The 24,305-nt window shown below is 39.4% G+C and overlaps 1 protein-coding gene across 10 annotated transcripts in view; it reads right to left on the bottom strand.

Moving 5' to 3' along the window:
• STON2 (stonin 2) overlaps positions 1 to 24,305 on the bottom strand; it is a 174,781-nt gene that overhangs the window by 107,401 nt on the left and 43,075 nt on the right. For 9 of the 10 annotated variants that reach the window (XR_004271754.1, XM_032287712.1, XM_032287714.1 and 6 more), the window contains one exon: positions 262 to 459. Coding sequence is in view for 9 of the 10 variants with exons in the window: in XM_032287712.1 (XP_032143603.1) it covers positions 262 to 459 (198 nt within the window). In the remaining variant the exon portion in view is untranslated. Of the gene's footprint in view, positions 1 to 261; positions 460 to 1,622; positions 1,763 to 24,305 lie in introns of all 10 variants that reach the window. The other variant, XM_032287715.1, reaches the window with a different exon arrangement.

The following is a 24,305-nucleotide window of genomic DNA, read 5'->3' as shown; positions in this document are numbered from 1 at the left end:
CAAACAGTCAGAAAACAACATATTAAAATAAACTGTCAAATGGTTGCCCAGTATGAATAATCTGCATCCAATCATCCAATTTGTGTGCACATTTTCCCCAGTGCAATTTCCACTTTGAGTTCTAGCTTTTTGACTGGATAACAACACCTGAATTCATTCTGCAAATGAAGCCAGCTGCAGCAATTGTAAAAGGACTTTAAAGTGGACCTGGGTACACCAAAAGTGATTTGCAAAGCCCTCTGTCTTAGAGCTCCATCTTACCAGTCGAGTCAGCCCCAGAAGCCCGGCCACTCGTCTGCTCCTCAGCATTAATGAGCTGTAGGTCTGTATATGAACATCCAAAGCTAGGACTGCTGGTGTCTTCAGAATGGGTGGTCCAGCTGCTCTCAGAGGTCAGAGGGCATCTCCCCAGGGAGTCAAAGGAAGGACATGTCCAGCAGGGCATGGTCAATGGTAGGGCTGGGGAGAGACCACAAACCAAAAGCGTAGAAGATAAACAGTTGTACTTAGTTTGTCTTTAGTGATTATCTTACTTTCATCTTGCTCCCATCCTATGAAATCTCAACAGTCATACAAGGCAAGGAAGTCTTGTATGGGGAATATCACTCATGACACAGACAGGGAAAACTGATTGACTGAGACCCCATGGTGAGTCAGTATCAAACCAGCATGAAAACTAGGGTCTCAGGACTCTCCAATCAAAGAAAATCTCACTAAAGAAATATGAGTTACTTCGGGGTCTAGTTTTACTTCTAAACTTAGATTTCACCTTCATTCAAACCCAAACTACAGGAATCTTGCAGTCTCACCCTTACTGTTACATTTCCTCCATTTTTAGTGGCACAAGAAACCCACCAATTTACATTGAAACATTAGAGCCAGTTTAGGTTAATGGCTAAAGAGTAGATATGTAACTATATGTGTACATGTATGTGGCATGCCCTGCTTGCTTTGAGTTCACTGTAACGGGAGATTCTGTAGACTGTCACATATACAAATGGAGATTTACTAAGACTGCCAACCTGCATGCAATACAGTAAAAAATACTTTTAAGGGGAAAATGCATAAAGCTTGGCTTTATCTCTTTAGTCTTAAGAACCAAATCAGACTTTAAAAATTCCTTTAGAAAAGTTTTTTTTAATCAAACTTTCAAATTCTCCTAATTTGTCTTTAATTTCTTATCACATGCTGTCTCTGCGGTGCTGCATAAGAATCATATCATTACGGCCGGGCACAGTGGCTCATGCCTGTAATCCCAGCACTTTGGGAGGCCAAGGTGGGAGGATCACCTGAGGTCAGGAGTTCAAGACCAGCCTGGCCAACACGGCGAAACCCCGTCTCTACTAAAAAAAATACAAAAATTAGCCGAGTGTGTTGGTGGGCACCTGTAACCCCAGCTTCTCAGGAGGCTGAGGCACAAGAATCGCTTGAACCTGTGAGGCAGATGTTGCAGTGAGCTGAGATTGTGCCACTGCACTTCAGCCTGGGTGACACGAGAGAAACTCCATCTTAAAAAAAAAAAAAAAGGGAATCATATCATTCCAAGTTTACCAACAGGTACTGAAAACAAGTGCTGAAAAGAGTATAAATAAGACAGGAAGAATGAAAACAAGAACAACTACCATTTATTGAGTGCCCATCAAATATCAGGCATTTTACAAATGTCTCGTTTCATCCATCTATCCTGAGAGATAGGCAGTAGTCTTATTTAACTCAGAGATATTAAGAAACTTGCCCAAGATGGTAAAGTCAGTTCTGCTGCCTGGAAAACCAAAACAAGTAGAAAGACAAAAACTGAGATTTAAGAGAGAAGAAAGAATAAATATCAGTGCTTGCAACCGTATAAATATAAAACTTCTCATTCCTTATTCTCTTGGGCATTTGTAAAGCATTCAGGCCTTTTTTCTGGAGTGCTCACTGATCACATCCTCTTTTCTTTAAAAATGTCACCCTTTCTGCATATTCCTGAGTGATTCTCTCCTTCTCTGCTTTATGTTTTCTTAGTATTATCACTGTCTAATGTACTACACACCCATGTTTTCCATACTAGAATCAAAGCTCCTTGAGGGGGCAGGGATTTTGACCTATTGCGTTCACCTCTATACCCCCATTCCTAGAACAGTGACTGGTATAAGGCAGGCCTTCAACAAATATTTGTTGGTTATGTCAACAGAAGTGCCACCAATCATTCCATAACAGTCTATACTAAATACAGAATGTTAAAATTGGACTGGTATCTATAACCTCTACCCACATATATAACACATTAAAATACTAAAAAAGAAGAAAAAATAAATTTTTTTTAAAAACCAATCAAAAATAAAAAGCAAAGCTAAATTTATAAAAGCTTGCTATATGACACCATTTCCTATAGTATGGTGGTTTACATACTTTAAACTACTATGGAAATAAAATTAAAATATTTGTCAAATGTAGTAACATTATTTAAAATACATCACAGGGTGAACAACAAAGTAAAGAATCATCAGAGGCCCAGTGAAAGCTACAACCTCAAAAGGGTAAACAGAGGACAAAAGCTGATTTTCACTCTCAAGATTTTGAACAAACCAGACTCTTGAGTTTTCTGAACCTCTTATGAAAAAGGCAAAGGAGAAAGAAGAACCTAGGGCCAACTGAAGAAGAGCTGATGCATAAAGTGAGAATTCCTAAAAGGCTTAAAGGGTAAATTAGAAATAACCTCCACCCTCTAGCAGGAAATAGCAAAGAAAACTGTCTGCCTTAGGATTGGGTAAAAAGTAGAGGAAAAAACACCTCCTGAGAGTTAATAATCACAAATTGTCTCAGATGGGGTGTGCAGCTAAAAACTACTTGTGTGGTCCAAAAAACCTCCAAGTTGAGACTAGTTTAACTACTTCCAGGTTAGTAGGCCTCAGGCATCCAGGAAAAGCAAATACTATAATAATGGCTTTTTTTTTTGGAGACAGAGTCTTACTTTGCTGCTCAGGCTGGAGTGCAATGGTGCAATCCCAGCTCACTGCAACCTCCACCAGGTTCAAGTGATTTTCATGCCTAAGCTTTGCATGTAGCTGGGACTGCAGGCTCCCACGACCACACCTGGATAATTGTTTTTTTTTTTTTTTTTTTTTTTTTTTTTTTGTATTCTTTGTACAGACGAGGTTTCACCATCTTAGCCAGGCTGGTCTTGAACTCCTGAATTCAAGTGATCAGCTGCCTCTGCCTCCCAAAGGGCTGGGATTAGGGACGTGAGCCACTGCACCCAGCGAATAATCCTTTCTGAAGGAAGATACCTTCAAAACAGCCTCTCAAACAGAATGTTCCTAAGTTGATAAGCACATGGTAGAAAAAATAGTAAATAAATAAATCAATCACAAAATGCATAAGAAATCAAGTTACCATGAACAACAGCCAGCAAAATGTGTGTGGGGGTGGGATGAACAGGCAGAATGAGACCTGCAAAGAATTTTCAAACACTAGAATTGTTGAGCAAAAAATACAACGATGTTTAATCTGCTTAAGGAAATAAATTAAGAATATGAAAAAGGAGCATGTAGAATTGAAAAAGAACTAAATAAACTTCCAGAGAAGAAAAAATACACTACTGTAAATACAAAATTGAATGGACAGCATAGACAGATGAAAATATGAAAAAAAGATGAAGACACATGGGGGACAAAGTGAGACAGTTTCATAAATATCTGAGTTCCTAAGGAGAGGAGAAAGAAAATGGGAGAGGGGCAATATTTGAAAAAATACTGGCTGAAAGTTCTCCAGAATTTATGAAAGATTTTACTTGTCAGATTAGAAATTCCAAGGCATCGCAAGCAGAGTAATTAAAAATAAATCTACAAATAGACATCAAAACTACATAAGACCAAAAACAAAAAGATCTTAACAGCCATCCAAGAGAAATTATATGTTACCTTCAAAAGAAGAATGTTTAGACTATCACCTTTTTCCATAGCAGAAGAAGTCAATGTGCACTTCAGTGTACAGGCGGAAAAACAACTATGAAGTTAGAATTATATACCCAGTAAAATATCTTCACAGAACAGGAGAAAAAGTAAAGACAATTTAGACAAACAAAAACTAGAATTAACCTTAAAGTAAGAAAGAAAGGTGAAATAAAAGGAAGGTAAGAGTTAGAAATAAAACTATATCAATACATAAAAATAAAGATAAAGGGACTAAACATTCTAAGTAAAAGAAAAAGACTGTCAGGTTGAATCATCAAATGAAATTTAACATGCTATGCACAAAGAATATATCTAAAATACAAACGATTATCAATGATGAAAGTAAAGGGATGGGAAAGCCATATAAGACAAAATATTAATGAAAAGAAAGCTGATATAGTTATAGATTATGGATAGACTTTACAACAAAATGACAAAAAGTACAATTTATCAGAAATATAAAAATAATTCTAAATTTGAATATATTTAATAACATAGCCCCAAAATTATTAATGCAAAAATTGACAGAACTGTAAGAAAGTAAGAAATGTCCGTTGTCACAATGGAAGATGTTACAAGATACCTCTCAGTTATTGACATATCAAGCAAGCAAAAATATCAGCAAGTAAACAAGCTTTAAACAAAATGAACACACTGATCTAAAGATCATAGAACATTACACTCAACTGGTGAAGAATGCATATTTTTTATACTAACACCAAGAATTTCTATGACAAGTGATATGCTATTACTTGACATGAAACAAGGTGTAACAATTTTCAAAAAATTGGTATACAGACCACAAATACTGGTCATAATACAATTAAGTATCTAGTTATCTAGTTGTCTGGTTAACTAGTATCTAGTTATCTACACTAGATTAAAAAATTTTGAAAAATTTAAAAATTAAGAAACATACTTCTAAATAATTCACTGGTCAAAGAAAAAAAAACCTAACAAATATTAGGAAATATTTTGAATCAAACAATAATGAAAATACTGTATGTGAAAATTTTAAGAATATATGTTTGCAGTATTATCAGCTTATATTAGGAGGCAACTGAAAATACAATAAGCACCCAACTTACTAAGATAAAAAAGGAGCAAAATAAATCAAAGAATGTTAGAAAAAGGAAATAATGAATATAAAAGCATAAATTATTAATATATTTTTTTAAACAAAGTCTCGGCTCTGTCACCCAGGCTGGAGTGCAGTGGTGCAATCTCGGCTCACTGCAACCTCCGCCTCCCAGGTTCAAGCGATTCTCCTGCCTCAGCCTCCTGAATAAATGGGATTGCAGGTGCACACCACCATGCCCAGCTAATTATTTTTGTATTTTTAGTACAGACGGGGTTTCACCATGTTGGTCAGGCTAGTCTCAAATTCCTGACCTCATGATCCACCCACCTTGGCCTCCCAAAGTGCTAGGATTACAGGCATGAGCTACCGCATCCAGCTTAAAATTTTTTAAAACATACACAGAGAAAATGTTCTTAGAGCACACTAACAGAATTGAAAAGAGTGCAAATAACAGTAGGAATGAAAAGGCTACACAATTACAAATGCTACATTTTGAAGATAATGAAGGGAAATAATAAATGTCTTTATACCAGTGCATAGACACAGATAAAACTATAGAAGTCCTAGCAAAACATAACTTTTCAAAACTAATTCCAGAAGAAAGTTAAAAACCTGACTTGTCCAATAACCTTGAAATAAAGAGACCTAAAACCTTCCCATCAGAAAAATGTCAGGCCAGGTGCTTTTACTGAAAAGTTCTATCAAACGTTAAAGGAAAAAAAAATTTTTTTTTTTAATCTTCCACTAACTTACTCTTATTCCAGAGTACATAAGAAGAAAGGCCACTCATCTATGCATTTTATTAAGGTTAGCATTTATACGGTTAGACCCTACAACCTGACAATATATACCCAATTTATATGTATAGTCTCTCAAAGGAGAATTACAGAATAATCTCAATAATGGGCATAGATAAAAGAATCCCAAACAAATTATCAAAGAGAATCTATCGATTTATGAAAAAAAGAATTATGCAATGACTAAATTGAGTTATCCAACTTATACAAGGTTGGTTTAACACAGTGTTTCTCAACCTTTCTCTCATTATTGTCCCTCTAAGGAATCTTTTTGTAAATTTTTTTCCCTAATCATTCTCTTTTTAATTCTTCTCCTCTAGTAGAATATTACAATCGCAAAGTCGACATTAATACAATCCATCATTCTTACTAATATTTCCCCAGTTTTATATGTACTTGTGTGTGTGTGTGTGTGTGTGTGCATGCACGCGTGCGTGCGTATCTAGTTCTATGCAATGTTTTCGATGTGTAGGTCCATGTATCCACCACAGTCAAGATACAGAACAGCTCCATCACTGCAAGATCTTTCAAGCTACACTTATATAAACATGCCCATTTCCCTCCTACCTTGCCTCCATCCCCATGCTGTTCCTAACCTTTGACAACCACTAATCTGTTTTTCATTTCTATAATTTTGTTATTTTAAGAATGCAATATAAATGGAATTATGAAGTATGCACCTTTTCAGAACTGGCTTTTATTACTCAGCATAATGCCTTTGAGCTTCATCTGTGTTGTTATATGTATCAATAGTTCATTCCTTTTTATTGCTGAGTAGTAGTCCATGGTATGGATATACCACAGTTAGTTTCTTTTTTTCCCTATCAAAGGACATTTAGGCTGTTTCTGGTACTTAGCTATTATGAATAAAGCTGCATGAACATTTGTGTACAGATTTTTGCATGAACATAAGTTTCCATTTCTCTGGGATGAAGTCCAAGAGTGCAATTGCTGGGTCATATGGCAATTGCATGTTTAGTTTTATAAGAAACTGCCAAGCTGTCCAAAGTGGTTGTACCATTTTACATTCCCACCAGCAATGCATGCATAATCCAATCTCTCTGCATCCTCCCTAGCATTTAGTCTTACCATTACTTTTTATTTCAGTTATTCTAATAGATGTACAGTGAAAGATCATTTTAATTTGTATTTCCCTAATGGATAATGATATTGAATGTCTTTTTATGTGATTACCTATCTCAATATATTCTCTTCAGTGAAACATGTGTTTATTTCTTTAGCGCATTTTTTTTTAATGGGAACTTTTTACTGTTGGATTTTGAGATTTTTCTATGTATTCTAGATACTAGTCCTTTTTTTTATTCTGAGACAGGGTTTCATTGTAACCTCTGTAACTCTGTTTCACTGTAGCTCTCTGTAACCTCTGTTTCCCAGGCTCAAGCAATCTACCCACCTCAGCCTCTCGAGTAGCTGAAACTACAGGTGTGCACGGCTATGCCTGGGTAATTTTTGGTATTTTCATAGAGGTGAGGTTTCACTATGTTGCCCAGGCTGGTCTCAAACTCCTGGGCTCAAGTGATCCACCTGCCTTGGGCTCCCGAAGTGCTGGGGTTACAAGTATGAGCCACAGAGTCTGGCCTGATACTACTAGTCTTTTGTTGGCTGTGGTTTGGAAATATTTTCTCCCATCCTGTAGCTTGTGTCTTTATCCTTTTAAAAGGGTTTTTGCAAAGTAAAAGTTTTTGAAATTTTAATACTACACATATGTTTTAGGTTTACTTCTGTACTCTGTATATTATAGCTATTCTGTATACAACAATTATTACAATTTATTTGCCCTACTCAAGAAGTATTTTTAGCCCCCTTGGGGAGAATATCACCATGTTGAGAATACATGGGTTAACATTAGAAAATCAATTAATGCAATTCACTACAATAACATTTTAAAAGAGAAAAATCTTACCATCATAATAGTATAGAAAAAGCACTGAATAAATTTTAGTCTTTATTCATGGTAGCAATTTTTGGCAAATTAGAAACAAAAAGACTCCCTAAACCTAACAGAAATCCCTCCCAAACCCCACAGGACACATCATATAAAGCTTAATTAACCCTTGGAGATTCAGATCAAGATAGTGATGTTCATTGCCCTCACTTCTATTCAACATTATATTTATGAGCAGAGCCTGAACAGTAAGGCAGGAAGTGAAAAAAACAAAACTATCATTATTTGCAGATGATATTTTTGTGTATGTAAAATAACCAAAAGACTTTACCAATAAATTAACAAATTAATAATGTTAGCAAGGTATCCTTTTTGATTAAAAAATCAACATGTAAAAAGAATTGTGTTCTGATAAACAGCAATAAATATTTAGAAAATGAAATTTAAAACAAGACAGCATTTATAATAGCAACAAAAAGTACAAAGCATATATACTACCAAACCTAATAAAAACAATGTGCTAAGCCTTGGAGGAGGCATTCCTAAAGTTTATTAACATACCACAAAGAAGACCCAGATAAATGGAGATATATATAAAATATTTAGAGATCGAAAGAATTAATGCTACAAAGATGTTAATTCTCCCCAAATTGGCTTACAAATTTACTTCAATGTCAATTGATATTCTAGCATGTTAAAACAATCCTAAGCAAAAAGAACAAAGCTAAAGGCATCACACTGCCCTTTTCAAACTACACCACAAGTCTACACTAATTAAAACTGCATGGTACTGGTATAAAAACAGATACACAGACCAATGGAACAGGTTAGATAACCCAGAATAAAGCTGTACACCTACAGCCATCTGATCTTCTACAAAGCCAACAATATCAAGCAATAGGGAAAAGGACTTTCTATGCAATAAATGGTGCTGAGAAAATGGGCTAGCCATTTGCAGAAGATTGAAAGTGAACTCCTACCTCTCATCATATATAAAAATTAACTCAAGATGGATTAAAGGCTTAAATGTAAAATATAAAACTATAAAAACACTAGAAGAAAACCTAGGGAATACCTTTCTGGACATTGGTCCTAGCGAAAACTTCGTGACAAAGATTCCAAAAGCAATTGCAAGAAAAACAAAAACTGACAAGTGGGATCTAATTAAACAAAAGAGCTTCTGCACAACAAAAGAAACTATCAAAAGACAACGTACAGAATGGGAAAAACATTTGCAAACTATGCATCTGACAAAGGTCTAACATCAAGAATCTATAAGAAACTTAACAAGCAAAAAAACAAATAACCCCATTAAAATGGGCAAAGGCCATGAACAGACATTTCTCAAAAGAAGATAAACATAAGTCAAACAAGCATATGAAATAATGCTCAATATCACTAATCATTAGGGAAATGGAAATCAAAACCACAATGAAATACCATCTCATCCCCATCAGAATGGCCACCATTAAAAAGTCAAAAACTAACAGATGGCCAGTGAGGTTGCAGAGAAAACAGAATGCTTACACACTGCTGGTGGAAATGTAAATTAGTTCAGCCACTGTAGAAAGCAGTTTGAGGATTTCTCAAATAACTTAAAACAGAACTACCATTTGACCCAGCAATCCCATTACTGTGTATATACCCAAAGGAATAAATTCACATGCACGTGTAAGTTCCTTGCAGCACTATTCACAATACCAAAGATGTAGAATCAACCTAGATGCTCATCAATGGTGGACTGGATAAAGAAAATGTGGTGCATATACACGATGGAATACTACACAGCCATAAAATAAATGAGATCACATCCTTTGCAGCAACATGGATGGAGGTGGAGGTCATTATCCTAAACAAATTAACCCAGGAACAGAAAACCAAATACCATATGTTCTCACTTATAAATGGGAACTAAACATTGAGTACACATGGAAATAAAGAATAAAACAACAGACCCTGGGGCCCACTTGAGGATGGAGGGTGGGAGGAGAGCGAGGATTGAAAAACTACCTATTGGGTATTATGCTGATTACCTGGGTGACAAAATTATCTGTAGACCAAACCCCCACAACAGGCAATTTACTCAGGTAACAAACCTGCACATGGACCCCTTAAACCTAAAATAAAAGTTGGAAAGAAAAAAAAATTCTAGGCTGGGCACAGTGGCTCACACCTGTAATCCCAGCACTGTAATCCCAGGCAGGTGGATCACCTGAAGTTGGGAGTTGAGGACCAGCCTAACCAACATGGAGAAACCCCATCTCTACTAAAAATACAAAATTAGCCAGGAGTAGTGGCACATGCCTGTAATCCCAGCTACTCAGGAGCCTGAGGCAGGAGAATTGCTTGAACCTGGGAGATGGAGGATGCAGTGAGCCGAGATCATGCCATTGCACTCCAGCCTGGGCAACAAGAGCAAAATTCCGTCTCAAAAAAGAAAAAATTCTAGTATGGTCTTCACCCATATTAACAAGCAGAGTCATACTATTCAGATATAAATGAAGTTGAGTTTTTAGTAATATAAGTATTTATGTTAAAATAAACACAACAATAAAACAGTATTGGAAAAACGGGATATCTACATAAAAAATAAAACTAGACTTGTACTTCAAACTGTACAGAAAAATCAATTCTAGCTAGAATGAATGTCAAAGTGTGAAGGTTACATAAGAAACATTTTAGAAGATAACATAGCCAAATGCGTTCGTGACTGGAGTAGAGAAATATTTTCTTTACCAAGACACAGAAAGCACTAAGAATAAAAGGAAAATTGAAAACATATTATATCATTAAAATAACTTATTTTCGAAGACATAAGGAGAATGAAAAAACCATTCACAGGATAGGAGATATCTGCCACACATTGAATGCACCAGGGACTCCTAGAAATCAGCAAGATAAAGGCAGAGAACCCAACAGGAATATAGTTGAACAGGGATTTCATGAAAGAAAAATCCAAATGGCATCAAAAAAGGATGCTCAACCCTGTTAGTAATCTAGGAAATGCAAATTAAAACCACATGAGATACTGAGATCCTCTTACCCTTCCCCCTTTCTTTCTCCACCTCCCTGCTGACAAAAATAGAAAAAATATGACAATCCTAAGTACAGGTGAGGAAGTGGAGCCACAATGTCTTTCATGTACAGCTGGTAGGATAGTAACTAGAAACCACTTTAGAAAATGGCTTGGTGTTATCTGCCCAAGCTAAATATGAACACATCCTACAGCACAGCAATTCTCCTCCTACTTTTTTATACAAGAGAACCAACTGCACAAGTTCACCAAGATACAGGTTAAAAATATTTATAGAAAAACAAAAATAAGCCGCGCGCGGTGGCTCAAGCCTGTAATCCCAGCACTTTGGGAGGCCGAGGCGGGTGGATCACGAGGTCAAGAGATCGAGACCATCCTGGTCAACATGGTGAAACCCCGTCTCTACTAAAAATACAAAACATTAGCTGGGCATGGTGGCGCGTGCCTGTAATCCCAGTTACTCAGGAGGTTGAGGCAGGAGAATTGCCTGAACCCGGGAGGCGGAGGTTGCGGTGAGCCGAGATCGCGCCATTGTACCCCAGCCTGGGTAACAAGAGTGAAACTCCGTCTCAAAAAAAAAAAAAAAAGAAAAAAGAAAAACAAAAATAATGCTCATGGAAATGCATCATCATCTTAGAAACAACCCAAATGTTCATCAGAAACAGAATGAATAAATGGATTGTAGTATATTACTACAATGGAATACAGGGCAATAAAAACTAAAAGAACCATAGCTACAAGTTCTTTTAGTTTTTGACATGGATAAATCCCACAAATAAGGTATTAAAGGAGTAAGCCCCAGAGTAATACAGTATTATTCCATATATATACAAAGTTCAAAACCAGGCTAAACTAAATTATATCATTCTTGATGCATGTGTAGGTAGTAAAACTGTCAAGATAAGTAATGTGGTTATCATCATGAAACTCAGGAAGGTGGTGATACAGAGGGGAGGGAGGAGATGTGATGAGGGAGGAGGGTGTGATCAGTAGGGAAACACGCAGGGCTTCAGGCGATAACAATATTCTATTCATTATACTGGGTGACGGGTTGTACTGCTGTTCTTTATAATTTAATACACATTTAAAATGTTCTTTTGTATTTATTCAATAGGTAAGAAAACTTATTAAAACCACATATCAAAAAAAGACGGATTACTCAGTAAGAAAGCTATTTCACTTAATGGTATTTGCACATTGGCTCCTTGCATTTATGAGATAAAATGCCATCGTTTCTCTTGAAAAAGAAACTAAGAACAGTGCATCTGGAAGAAGCAAAGTTCCTGCCCCTCACAAGCTGTTCTCATTCACTCTAATACACTTTGTTTATTTTTCAGCTTAGAAATCTCAGATGAGTTATTTTATTTGGGTTCATAGATGAATGTCCTCAGGCCACAAGCTTAGCTGAAAGAGAAAGTACTGGGCTTGGAGCTGACTTTGACTTTGTTCCCAGGGGCCAGACCTTTGATGTCTGGGCCAGGTAAAAACAGGTTGCTGCCATCATGAAACTTCACGCCATCCAGCTTGAAGGAATAAAGTGAAGAAAAGATCAATATCTGCCCCTCCTCCTTTCCTCTGAGGTTATGACCAGGGACCCTGGATCCAGACTGCTGGGTTCCATCCGAGATCCAGCCCTGTAGCCTGGAGCAAGTTACTCAAATTCATCGATTCCCAGTTTTTCTCACCTGTAAAATAGAGCTAAAGAGTGTACAAACTTCATAAGGGGTTTAGGTTAACACTGACGAAGCACTTGCAAAAGTGCTTGGCACAATAAGAACACTCAACATGGCTTAGGTGGTGATGGTTATTATTCTCAGACGTATCCTTCTGTCCAAATCGACTTGACCTCTCCATTTGGGTCTCTAACTTTACATGTCCAAAACGAAGCTTCTGCCATTCCCTCCAAACCAGCGCCTGCATCCTTTCAGCGGCTCAGAACAAAACCATCAAGTCATCCTTGATTCTTCTAACAGTTGCTCCACCACAATTTTCGTTAGTCGTCCCTTCAAAATACATCTGGAATCCAATCACTTCCTGCCACCTCCAAGCTACCACCCTGCTGCAAGCCACAATCCTCTCGTCTGGATGGATACAGTGGCTTCCTATCTGGTCTCCTTGCTTCTACCTCTGCCTTCTCTCAGTCTCTTCTCAGCTACACCACTCTCAACCGCCACACCACAGCTGCCACACAGTTTTAGGAGAATTACTGTTGAAACTCAAGTTGGATCAGGCCACATCTCTGTTCAAAACCCTCCATTAGTTTCCATCTCACCCATCATAAAAATCAAAATCCTCACCGTGTCTGCCAAGGACCTGTGTGTCAGAGTCTCTGTAACCTTTCCACTCACTTCCTTTTCTCCCCACGTACACTCCACTCCAGTCATACACCAAGAGCACAGCTGCCCTTCAAGGGCTATTCACTTGCTGTTCCTTCCACATGGAAGGCTCTTCTCCACTTTCTGCAAAGCTCGCTTGCCCCACTTCCCCCAGGTCTTCACTCACATTTACCTCTCACACAGTCAATCCCTGGCTTTATGGAACATTTCACATCCTCCTCACCATACCACCTTCTTTTGCCTCATTTTTCTCTCCTTCACATTTTATTACCTAACACACTTACTTACTTACTTATATATTTATTTATTTGAGACAGAGTCTCGCTCTGTTGCCTAGGCTGGAGTGCAGTGGCACAATCTCAGCTCACTGCAACCTCTGCTTCCCCGGTTCAAGCAATTCTCCTGCCTCAGCCTCCCAAGTAGATGGAATTGCAGGGACCTACCACCATGCCCGCCAATTTTTATATTTTTAGTAGAGACGGGGTTTCACTATGTTGGCCAGGCTGATCTCGAACTCCTGACCTCAACTGATCCACCCATCTCAGCCTCCCAAAGTGTTGGGATTACAGATACGAGCCATTTTGCCCAGCCCCTAACATACTTACTTTATACTTACTTCTTTAGTGTGTTCCTGGTATGAACCTCCTGTCCCCCAGCAGCATGTGGGCTCCATGAGGCAGGAGTATTTGGCTGCATTCACAGAGCTTGAATGTGACTTGAACGTGAGCACAGTGGGAGCTCAAAATAACACGGGTTATGTGAATAAGAAATCTACAAGTTGTCAGCTAATACAATTTTTTCTTTCTTCTTGTTTTTCGGGATCTTGGGTAAATTACAATTTTAAATGCACGTATTTTGATGTCATGTCCTTATATTTTGACGTCTAATCACTCAGGCTAGAGGATTTTTTCGATGCTGTAAACATGCCCATCCATGCATAGGAAATAGATCTAACTCCATTCTTTATCTGTGGCTCCTCTGCTCTTCCATAATTGGCAATACAAAGCAGCTGCTGCTCCCAGGACTAGCTGAGAGCAGCTCTTGTTCACTCCCCAAAAGCTCCATTAGTAACAGACTGCCCAAGTGTTAGGCAACTTCAACGTGTGGAGAGCAGGGACTGTGTCCAGCTCTCCCATAATTGTATTCCCAGCACCTAATTTTTTTCTGCATGAATGAACTAGTTAATTGATGCATACTTGGGTAGTTTATTGTGTTTTGTATCCCACATCAAGGGTGAGCCAGGCCACATGGCCTCTCTGGATGAGCCTGCACATTCTCTGGAAGAGGAGAAGATTGGAGTTTTAATAAAACATTTTGTTTCCTTTTAGATATGGGAAAGAGTTATCTTTGAGAGCACTTCACCATCCTCCATGGCATGATGACACTTTTAAATACAACAAAAATATTGCTTTTAAGTGTGCTTTTTAAAGCAGCCCTTTGGGAAAAAAATACAAGTGCATTTGTGTATGATCTGTATGCATGTGTGTATATGGTTATATGTGTGTGTGCATCTGTGTTTATGTTCATGGTGTGTATACACCCATGTATGCAGCACATATGTGTGTGGAACAATGGGAAATCATAACTCATGAAAATAGCTGAAAAGAAGGGGGCAGGGGCCGGGCGTGGTGGCTCACACCTGTAATCCCAGCACTTTGGGAAGCTGAGGCTGTTGGATCACCTGAGGTTGGGAGTTTGAGACCAGCCTGACCAACATGGAGAAACCCCATCTCTACTAAAAATACAAAAATTAGCCTGGCATGGTAGTGCACTCCTGTAATCCCAGCTACTTGGGAGGCCGAGGCAGAAGAATCGCTTAAACCCGGGAGGCAGAGGTTGCGGTGTGCCAAGATTGCACTGTTGCACTATAGCCTAAGCAACAAGAGTGAAACTCTTGTCTCCAAAAAAAAAAAAAAAAAATGAAGAACACGATGGGTAAGAGGCCAGCCTAGTTTCCTTGCCTATCTTATTTAAAAAACAATAAGCTGACTTCACTGAGGAAGCCATCCTTCAAATTCTACCTAATAGCTCATTAGCCCCACAAACAGGAGTCAGTCATTTCTTTATTCTGCAGGAGGTTTCAAGTCTGTCTTTCCTCTCTCCATTCACTAACCCAGCAAATCCTAGGTGGGTACCTACTAAGTTCCTCGAACCATATTCTGGAATAGAGAATAAATTAGATAGACAAAGTCCTTCTCTTTATGGAAGAGAGAGATGATAAATAAGTAAATTAATGAATACTTGACCCAATTGTAGGTAGAGACATGGGCTGTGAATACATCTGAAGCAGAAAAAAGCTAGAGAGTGGAGGTGGGAGGTTCTGCCGCCCCTGCAGAGGGATGCTTGAGCAGAGTTCTGAGTGAAAATGTGGAGGAAAAGCTCTCGGCAGAGGGAACAGCAAGGGCAGCAGTGAACTGGGCTGGAACGGCGAGAAGGGCAGTGCAGTTAGAGCAGACCTAGCCCAAGGGAGAGGATCAGAGAGGGCATCAGCCCTGAGAAGGAAGGGCTCTGCTGAACTGCATCCTCTGAGACGGACTCCACGCAGGTCATTAATTACATTTAGAAGCACAGAACAACTGAAGGTATTAAAAAAAAAATAAAGCCTCTTCTGTGGCAGGGGGAATTACATATGCATGCAACATGCAGTGGACCTTGTCCACATATTCACCAAAAGGGTTGGGATATCTTATTCCACTCCCACCCACCACTTACTGCCACCCCCATTAGCCAGAATGAACAACATAATAGAAATTAATGGCTGGGTTAGTCTTCTTCAGGATGAAGCCTCTCAGCTGTCACCCCTGCCTCCCTCTTAAATGGCTGACATCATCTCTGATCTTCCCCAAACAAGTGGCTCTTTCTCTGGTCCCAGATAATTAGCTTCCCCAGACACAATGGGAAGGCCTGAGCCCAAGCTTTTAGGGAAGATGTTTGAAGCACAAGGGAATACTAGTGTTTTGCCTGGGCTGTGGGACAAATGTTCCGGAAATGAAAGGGTTTTTTTGTTGTTGTTTGTAATTATGCACATCCTGCAGTATCTGCATAATGGGTCCAATTCAGCCCCGGCCTTGCAGAAAAATTGCCATGTCCCTGAAGGAAGGTCAGTGTATGAGTGAACAGGAAGCTTCATGCTGACAATAGGGTCTTAATTTTTTTTTTTTTTTTTTAATTTTAAGGCTGAACTTTGCTCTTTTAGTCCATTTATCTGCAGGCATTTGCAGACATGTTCTAAACACACCCACACTTGTAAAATGCACATACTTAAAATCAGCCTTGGCTTTGAGAGAATAGTATAAAGATTTTAGATAACAGATGAGCTGACTGGTATATTTTTCCTGGTACATGGTGGAATTTTAAAGGCAGGAGAAGCCTTATATGTTAGCAAACTTTTTGTAGCTAGAGAAAGTCAGGAACACTATTGCCTAAAGGACCAAACGTGAATAAGACATGAGATGGGTTTAGGTTCACTTTCAAAAAAATTTCTTTAGAGAACTACAGAAAATTTTGATTTAAATAGATTCACCAGAAGGTTTTTTTTTTTTCTTTAAACACTCCGGTTCTGCTCATGGTTTTGTAGAATATCTATGCATCTAGTTCAGAGTTCAACAAATGAGTTTTCAGTTAAATGTCATAACATTTTTCACCATACAACCTTAAATCATATGGCATCCTCAAACCAGAGATGTGAACAGTGTTCTTCTGGCTAATTTAAGTATTTAACATTAAAGCTTCTAATAAAATATTTCTAAAGAGATCATTTATTGACCTGGCCTGAGCCAAAGGGATCAAAGAGGTATGAAGTTAAAGAGGTATGAATCCCTCATTTAGTCTCCATCAAATTTCAAGGGTTTTAATGTTAAACACAACCTTCATAAAAGATTCAAGGGGAATGATTCCACATGCTCCCTCACTTCTAGTAAACTCAGGACTGCAGAACTGATGCTGTCTTTCCCATATATATGGTTATAAAAAGGCTTTTGTCAGGCCAGGCACAGTGGCTCATGCCTGTAATCCCGGCACTTTGGGAGGCTGAGGTGGGTGGAACACCTGAGGTCAGGAGTTTGAGACCAGCCTGGCCAACATGGTAAAACCCCATCTCTACCGAAAATATAGAAATTAGCCTGTATGGTGGCAGGTGCCTGTAATCCCAGCTACTTGGGAGGCTGAGGCAGGAGAATCGCTTGAATCCCGGAGGCGGAGATTGCAGTGAGCTGAGATTGTGCCACTGCACTCCAGCCTGGGTGACAAAAGCAAGACTGTGTCTCCAAAAAAAAAAAAAAAAAGGGCTTTTGTCACTCTCATTTGATTTTAATCATAGGTTTCTAAGGAGACTGTCTACCTCCTGTTTTCCCAGGCCAACCATGCTGGCACTTATTCACTTCCAATCCTGCCCTAATTAAAGACCAAGAGAAAGTTGTTGCCTTGATGAATTTAAGCACTTCTGGAGTTGTTTTGCCTACCAGCTGTTGCTCCTGGTTATCCAATCAACCTTGGTATGCTTCAGTACACAATAAAATAAGTAGCCAGGTCACCAGGGTGGGGACTAACAACTCCCTGGCTTCTCTAAGGTTCCCAGTGCAGCTTCTAACCATTTAAATACCATTAAAAAAATAAGAGATTTACCATTAATGACAGTCTCTTTGTCCCTAGCTCCACTGTGCCTATAGCCTTGTTGCATTTTAATTAGGGCAAATAGTACATTCCATTTCCAGGCTGAAGTCCAATGCTCTCTTGGCTTTATTCTTAGGTGGCACAGTTTAAAAGATGTATTCTTTTGTTTTTTACTCTTCATCTGCCAGAAAAACTTCAAAGAGTGGAAGAAAGGGAATTGGGGGATGGGAAAGGAATATCCCAGATAACCTAGCTATTCCGTGTGTGTGTCTGTATATGTGTGATTCTCTTTCCCAGCTTCTCTCTGCAAGCCAGGATGTTCAGGTACAAAACAGCTGGCTAGGTAAGGTTCCACTTTTTCTTCCAGAAATTAAAACTAGGAACAGCACTAATCAGTTCCACTTCTCCTCCTCCTTCTCCTCCCATCTTTTTCTTAGGCCAAGATCAGGACCTTCTCACAAAACAACATCCACAAAGGGGTTGCATGAGACAGGTACCAAGATAAACATTTTTCCATCTCTGCCAACACAAACACATCTGATCAGAAAGTATAGGATTTTAATAGAAGTAAATAGAATATGAGGAGTAAAATGGGAAGAAACTAAACACTGCAACTATATATTATATACAGGAAAGAGTCAGTTTGTTCTGGTGATGCTGATGTGATTGAGAAGAGGGCTAAAGCTAAAAATTAGTTTCCACTGATCCTTTTTTTTCTGGCTGAACTTTTTTTCTTGCATGCACAGAGACACACCTACATACTCCAAAGTTCACCAAAGATTCAAAATTTTTGCATACAGCACACCAAACATCTCTCTTGCCCTAATTCCATTTCATTCGTGTCTTATCCATGCTAAAAAAGTTTGTTCAATCTACATGAGTGAAGCTATAGCCCAAAATAGATCTAACATCTGACAGATGGAAATTAATAAACTAAGAAAAGGATTTTTAGAGTGGATAAATGAGAAATTGATGGGCAAATCATTTCCATGTGGTCAGATTAGACAAAAAGCAGCAGAGGACCATTTAATCTAACTTGGCCACTTAGATGTGGGCCATGTGGGCGCTACTTGGCCCACAGCCAGGTAGCCAATTTAGACAAAGGTTCATCCTAGAAGCCCACTTTCTCCAAGTGAGAAAAACTGGTAAAACTGAGTAAGAGCTTTGGGGAAGCCCCAGAAGTAAATGATAACTAACAAGGGAAATTGCTTTAAATTCTGATTTTCATCCTTCACAGGAAAAGACAATAGATGTACCTGTTATAAAATGAACTTCTCCAGCAAGTAATTCTCCCAGAATCTTCCTTTGCCTCCTCAGAGCCAGTTCCAAATTCTCAGGTATATGAAATGAAAAACTTAGGCCAGGCGCAGTGGCTCACACCTGTAATCCCAGAACTTTGGGAGGCCAAGGTGGGCAGATCATTTGAGGTCAGGAGTTTGTGACCAGCCTGGCCAACATGGTGAAACCCCGTCTCTACTAAAAATACAAAAATTAGCTGGGTGTGGTGGCACACACCTGTAATCCCAGCTACTTGGGAGGCTGAGGCAGAAGAATCACTTGAACCCAGGGAAGCTGCAGTGAGCCAAGATCGTACCATTGGACTGCAGCCTAAGTGACAGAGCAAGACTCCATTTCAAAAAAAAAAAAGAAAAACTTAAAAAATAAGACAAGTAGTGGTTGAAAGACAATCAACTGCAAGAGACAGGGGTAATCATAGGAGCACAGGTTGGCTCTGGTTTGCTACTAAAGGATCCAGGAAGAAGCTCAATGGATTTCTGCTCAATTCTGAGCACTGTGCTGTCTTTTAATACCCACACCTAGCAGAACTATACAGAGGAAGTACTTAGTAAATATTTGGTGACTCAATGAGTAAATTATAAAGAGCTGCATGGTCCAGGGACAAGGCACAGTGACATGCACATATCTGCTTTAAAAAATGCCCTGCATCATTGCAGACGCTCCCCTAATTCAGACTGACTCATTCTCAGCTTATGCAAAGGGTTCCATTTTAAGATTTTAAAGACTTAGTACATTAGTTTCCTATGGCTGCTATAGCAAATTACCACCAATTTGGTATCTTAAAACAACAGTAATTTATCCTCTCATAGTTCTGGAGGCCAGAGTCTGAGATGAGAATCACTGTGCTAAAATCAAGATGTCAGCAGGACTGCATGCCCCACAGAGGCTTTAGGGGAACGATCTGTTTCTTGTCTCTTGCAGCTTCTGGTGGCTGCCCACATTCTTTGGCTGTGTCTTGGTCACTAAAATCTTTAAGATCAGCCTTTTCAAATGTCTTTCTGCTTCATCTTCACAGTGCCTTCTCTTCTGTGTAAGCAAAATTGCCCTCTGCCACTCTCTTATAAGGATGCATATGATCACAGCTAAGGCCCACAGATAATCCAGGATTATCTCCCCATCTCAAAAGCCGTATCACATCTACAAAGACCCTTTTCCCAAATATGATAATATTGATAGCTTCCAGGGAGGACAACCTGATGTCTTTGGGAGTCATTATTCAGCTTAGTATTAACGAAAGAACAGGGCAGGCAACAGTGATTGCAGCAAGTGTCCCTCTGTTTCTATTGCTGCACACATCCGTGTCATTTCTGTGTAATGCCTACAGTTACATGTGGGGTATTATTGCAATATACAGCACATGTATCTAAACATTTTGGATTCAAATTAAAATCTGAGCTGCACAACAGCCTCCAGAATGAAATGACTGTCTACCTTGGGGAATGTCTACATTATCCATGATGTGGTGGTGGGGGGTCTAACACCTAGTCTCTCCTGTTTATCACTTGGCCTTAGCTCTGCCAATGACTCTATCCTTATTGTTAAATGCATCCAAGGGAGGAAACCCATGAGGGAATTAGTCTATGTGAGAGACGTTAGTTTGGGTAATAGGAATGTACCCTGCAGCTTTTGATTCAGTGTAGGTTCACTGATGGGTCGAGTTGGGTATAGGCAGAAAATTTTGAATTGGACCCTTGGATTTATTACCATTTTCTTTACCACCCTAACGCTGTGCACCATTCTCTGTGCTTCTTGGGTTTCTAGGCTAGAAACACTTCTTGAGGTGGGGCTGGTCCTACGCATGGTTTATTTCTGCTTCTTGCCTACAGACTGGGCATCAAGTCTGCTGGGAACCAATCCTACAGGACCCTCCTAAAGCAAAGAACTCCATCTCCACAGAGTTGCGTGAAATTTTCACACATATAAACAGATGGAATTATTCATACTTGAGCAGTTTTCAAGACAAAATTATGTTTTCATGCATTTGAACATTGTCACTTCTTGATTTATTCTCTAGTAATATTAATAAATCTTTTATACTCAGGACAATAGAGGGCTGGGATTAGGCTTAGGACTTGCCTTGGATGGAAAATTTAAGGGAATGCCAAAAACTCAGTAATCAAAATAACATTGTAATACAATATTTTAATAATATCAAATCAAAATCAAAGCAGCAAACTATAGCTCACAGGCTGACTATTTCTGTTTGTTTGTTTGTTTTGAGACGGAGTCTCGCTCTGTCGCCAGGCTAGAGTGCAGTGTTGCAACCTCGGCTCACTGCAACCTCCTCCTCCCAGGTTCAAGCGGTTCTCCTGCCTCAGCCTCCTGAGTTGCTGGGATGACAGCCACGCACCACCACGCTTGGCTATTTTTTGTATTTTTAGTAGAAACAGGGTTTCACCATGTTGGCCAGGATGGTCTTGATCTCTTGACCTCATCATGATCTGCCCATCTCGGCCTCCCAAAGTGCTGGGCTTACAGGTGGGCACCACCATGCCTGGCCTAGGTTGACTATTTCTGTAAATAAAGTTTTATTAGAACCAGTGAGACAGCCAGTAGGGAGGGGGTCCCCAGAAAAACTCCAACTGGCCTGTGCACTGGGGTGGAGCCACATAAGTTTGTGCCATTTGCAGGGGGAAAGAGCCGGGCCCCTCCTCTTCCTGAGTGGAACCTGGGATCCCAACTGCGATGGGAAACGCTCTAAACTCTGGCATGCTGAGAGTACCTGTTTCCCTCTTTTTTTTCCCTTTCACCCAATAAAACCCTGCTTTACTTACCCTTCAAACCATCGGCAAGCCTGAATTTTCATGACTGTGGGACGGACAAGGACCCCACCTTTAGCTGAACTTTAGGAAAAGTCCTGTAACACCAGGCGCAGGATAAGGCTGGGCAAGTGTGGCATAGTCATGCAAGTGTTAATTGGATCTTGTCTTTAAAATACTGATATTTTGTTCATAAAGAACTCTTTGCATTATTTGATTTTTAATAATAACTGCAAAATAACTTTAATTTTTAAACTGAATTCTTAAAAATTAAAAAAAAAACCTCTTTTTCAAGACAATTATTACAATTTAATATGGAGCAAAAGTGCTTCATGTATTTTTCCCAATCTGTCAGAGAATGTTAAAGACATACTCAAGAATCACGATGTCAAGAAATTAATAATTTTTACTGCCTCAGCAAGGGCATTGTTCGGCAAAATAGGCATTGTTTTTACTGTGGGTAAACAATGGCCAAAAGTTTTACCCTATCAATGCAAATGTCAATACAGTCAAAGGCAAATAACATCTTAGAATGAAAATGATTTTAATCCCAAAGACTCCTTGAAAGGGTCTTAGGAGACACCAAGGTCTATGGGCCACACTGTGAATTGCCGCCTTAAAGGGTAAAGCTTTCACAATATATCAAAAGCACTGTCAGTCACAAGATAAGATCCTCAGTCAGATGGGGGCAACGTAATTATGACTAAGCTCAAAATTAGTTTTGCAAACATCAGGAAGAGTTGAAGGAACTGACTGTCATATAAATAGTTTTGAGCGATCAGGAAATCTTTGGGGCTAAAGATAAGGTACAAACACAAACAAGAAGTGAAAGAATCTGAATGGCATAAATACAATGCATGACCTGAAGGCATGGCCGTATTAGGGCAACAAAGTGGGGAAAGAGCACCCCACCATCACTTACCTTCCATTCCTTGCCCCCATTGCCTCCTGGGTAATGAGGGGGCAGAGGATACTAGAGCATCAGCAGTAGCAGCAGGAGCAGCAGGAAGAGTGAGGCAAATGGAAGGAGAGCACAGTGCATCCCTAGGCTACTCCAAGACCTTGGGCCGGTGGTTCTGGTGCAGAAGCTCTCCCGCTATTTACTAGCACACAACCTTGAATCTCCAAAGAACTGTCTGGCTGAGCCTCCGCCATCATGTGTAATATGGATTAATATTGATACCTTCCTCATACAATTGTTGTAAGGAGCACAAGAAGATATAGCTAAGGCACTGAGCACAGAAACCGAGACAGTAAGTATGCAGTAAATGTATCATATTAAGCAGAAGTAACATACTTCCGTGCTGATTCACTGCCCAATGTTTGGTAACTTTTCCCTATATGCATCCACACTTAGCCCAGAGCCTTGTCAGAGTTAGGTATTCAGTAAGGGAAGCCTGTCTGGACCTGTCACTTCCTCCATGCTGCACTGAGATTCATGACTCTCAACAATTCATGCAGAAATCTGATGTTTAGGCTGAGCACAGTGGCTCATGCCTGAAATCCCAGCCCTTTGGGAGGCCGAGGTGGGTGGATCACCTGAAGTCAAAAGGTTGGAACGAGCCTGACCAACAAGGCGAAACCCTGTCTCTACTAAAAACACAAAAATTAGCTGGGCTTGGTGGTGGGTGCATGTAATCCCAGCTACTCGAGAGGCTGAAACATGATAATCACTTGAACCCCAAAGGCGGAGGTTGCCGTGAGCCAAGATTGCACCCCTGCACTTTAGCCTGGGTGACAGAGTAAGGTTCAATATAAAAAAAAAAAAAAAAAAAAGATATCTGATGTTTAAATATGAAAAAGTATACATAAATGTGCAAATTATTGTATAAAAATGTTTGTTACAGAATTATGTTTTATATTTCTTAAAATCATTTTTATTGGTATTAAAAACACACTGAAAAACAAAGGAAATGGCCTTAGAAAGTGACACTAGCAAAACATTTAACCCACCAAGAGAAAAACATACCAACGCTGCTTTTTGCTAGTAGGTGTCTGTGGTAGACAGAATAATGCCTCCCATTCCACCCCAAGATGTCCACATCTTGATTTCTAGAACCTGTGAATATGTTATTTTATATGGCAAAAGAAACTTTACTGATGTGATTATTTTAAGGACTTTGAGATGGGGGACATTACCCTGGTGAGCCTAGTGTAACCAGAGGTCCTTAATGGAAGACAGAGGCAGAATTCAAAGGAAGATGTGACTTCAGAAGACAGGCACAGAGAGATGCCACATTCCTGGCTTTGGAGACAGAGGAAGGAGCCACATGCCAAGGAATGTTGACAGCCTCTGAAAGTTGGAAAGGGCCAGAAAACAGACTTTCCCCTAGAGCCTCCAGAAAGGAACACAGCCCTGCCAACACCTTGATTTTGGCCCACTGACACCCATGATGGACTTCTGAAATACATAATAATAAGACGATAAACTCATGTTATTTAAGCCTTGTGATGACTTGTTACAGCAGCAAACAGAAAACTAATACAGTCCCAAAGCTTATCCAATCGCTTGTGGCTTCAATGCACAACAAAGAAGTAGCCAGGTCA

The sequence above is a fragment of the Sapajus apella genome, unplaced genomic scaffold, assembly GCF_009761245.1.
Source record: "Sapajus apella isolate SASKATOON/1434 unplaced genomic scaffold, GSC_monkey_1.0 scaffold20, whole genome shotgun sequence".
Lineage (NCBI taxonomy): Eukaryota > Metazoa > Chordata > Mammalia > Primates > Cebidae > Sapajus > Sapajus apella.
This window is presented reverse-complemented; position numbering and strand designations above follow the sequence as displayed.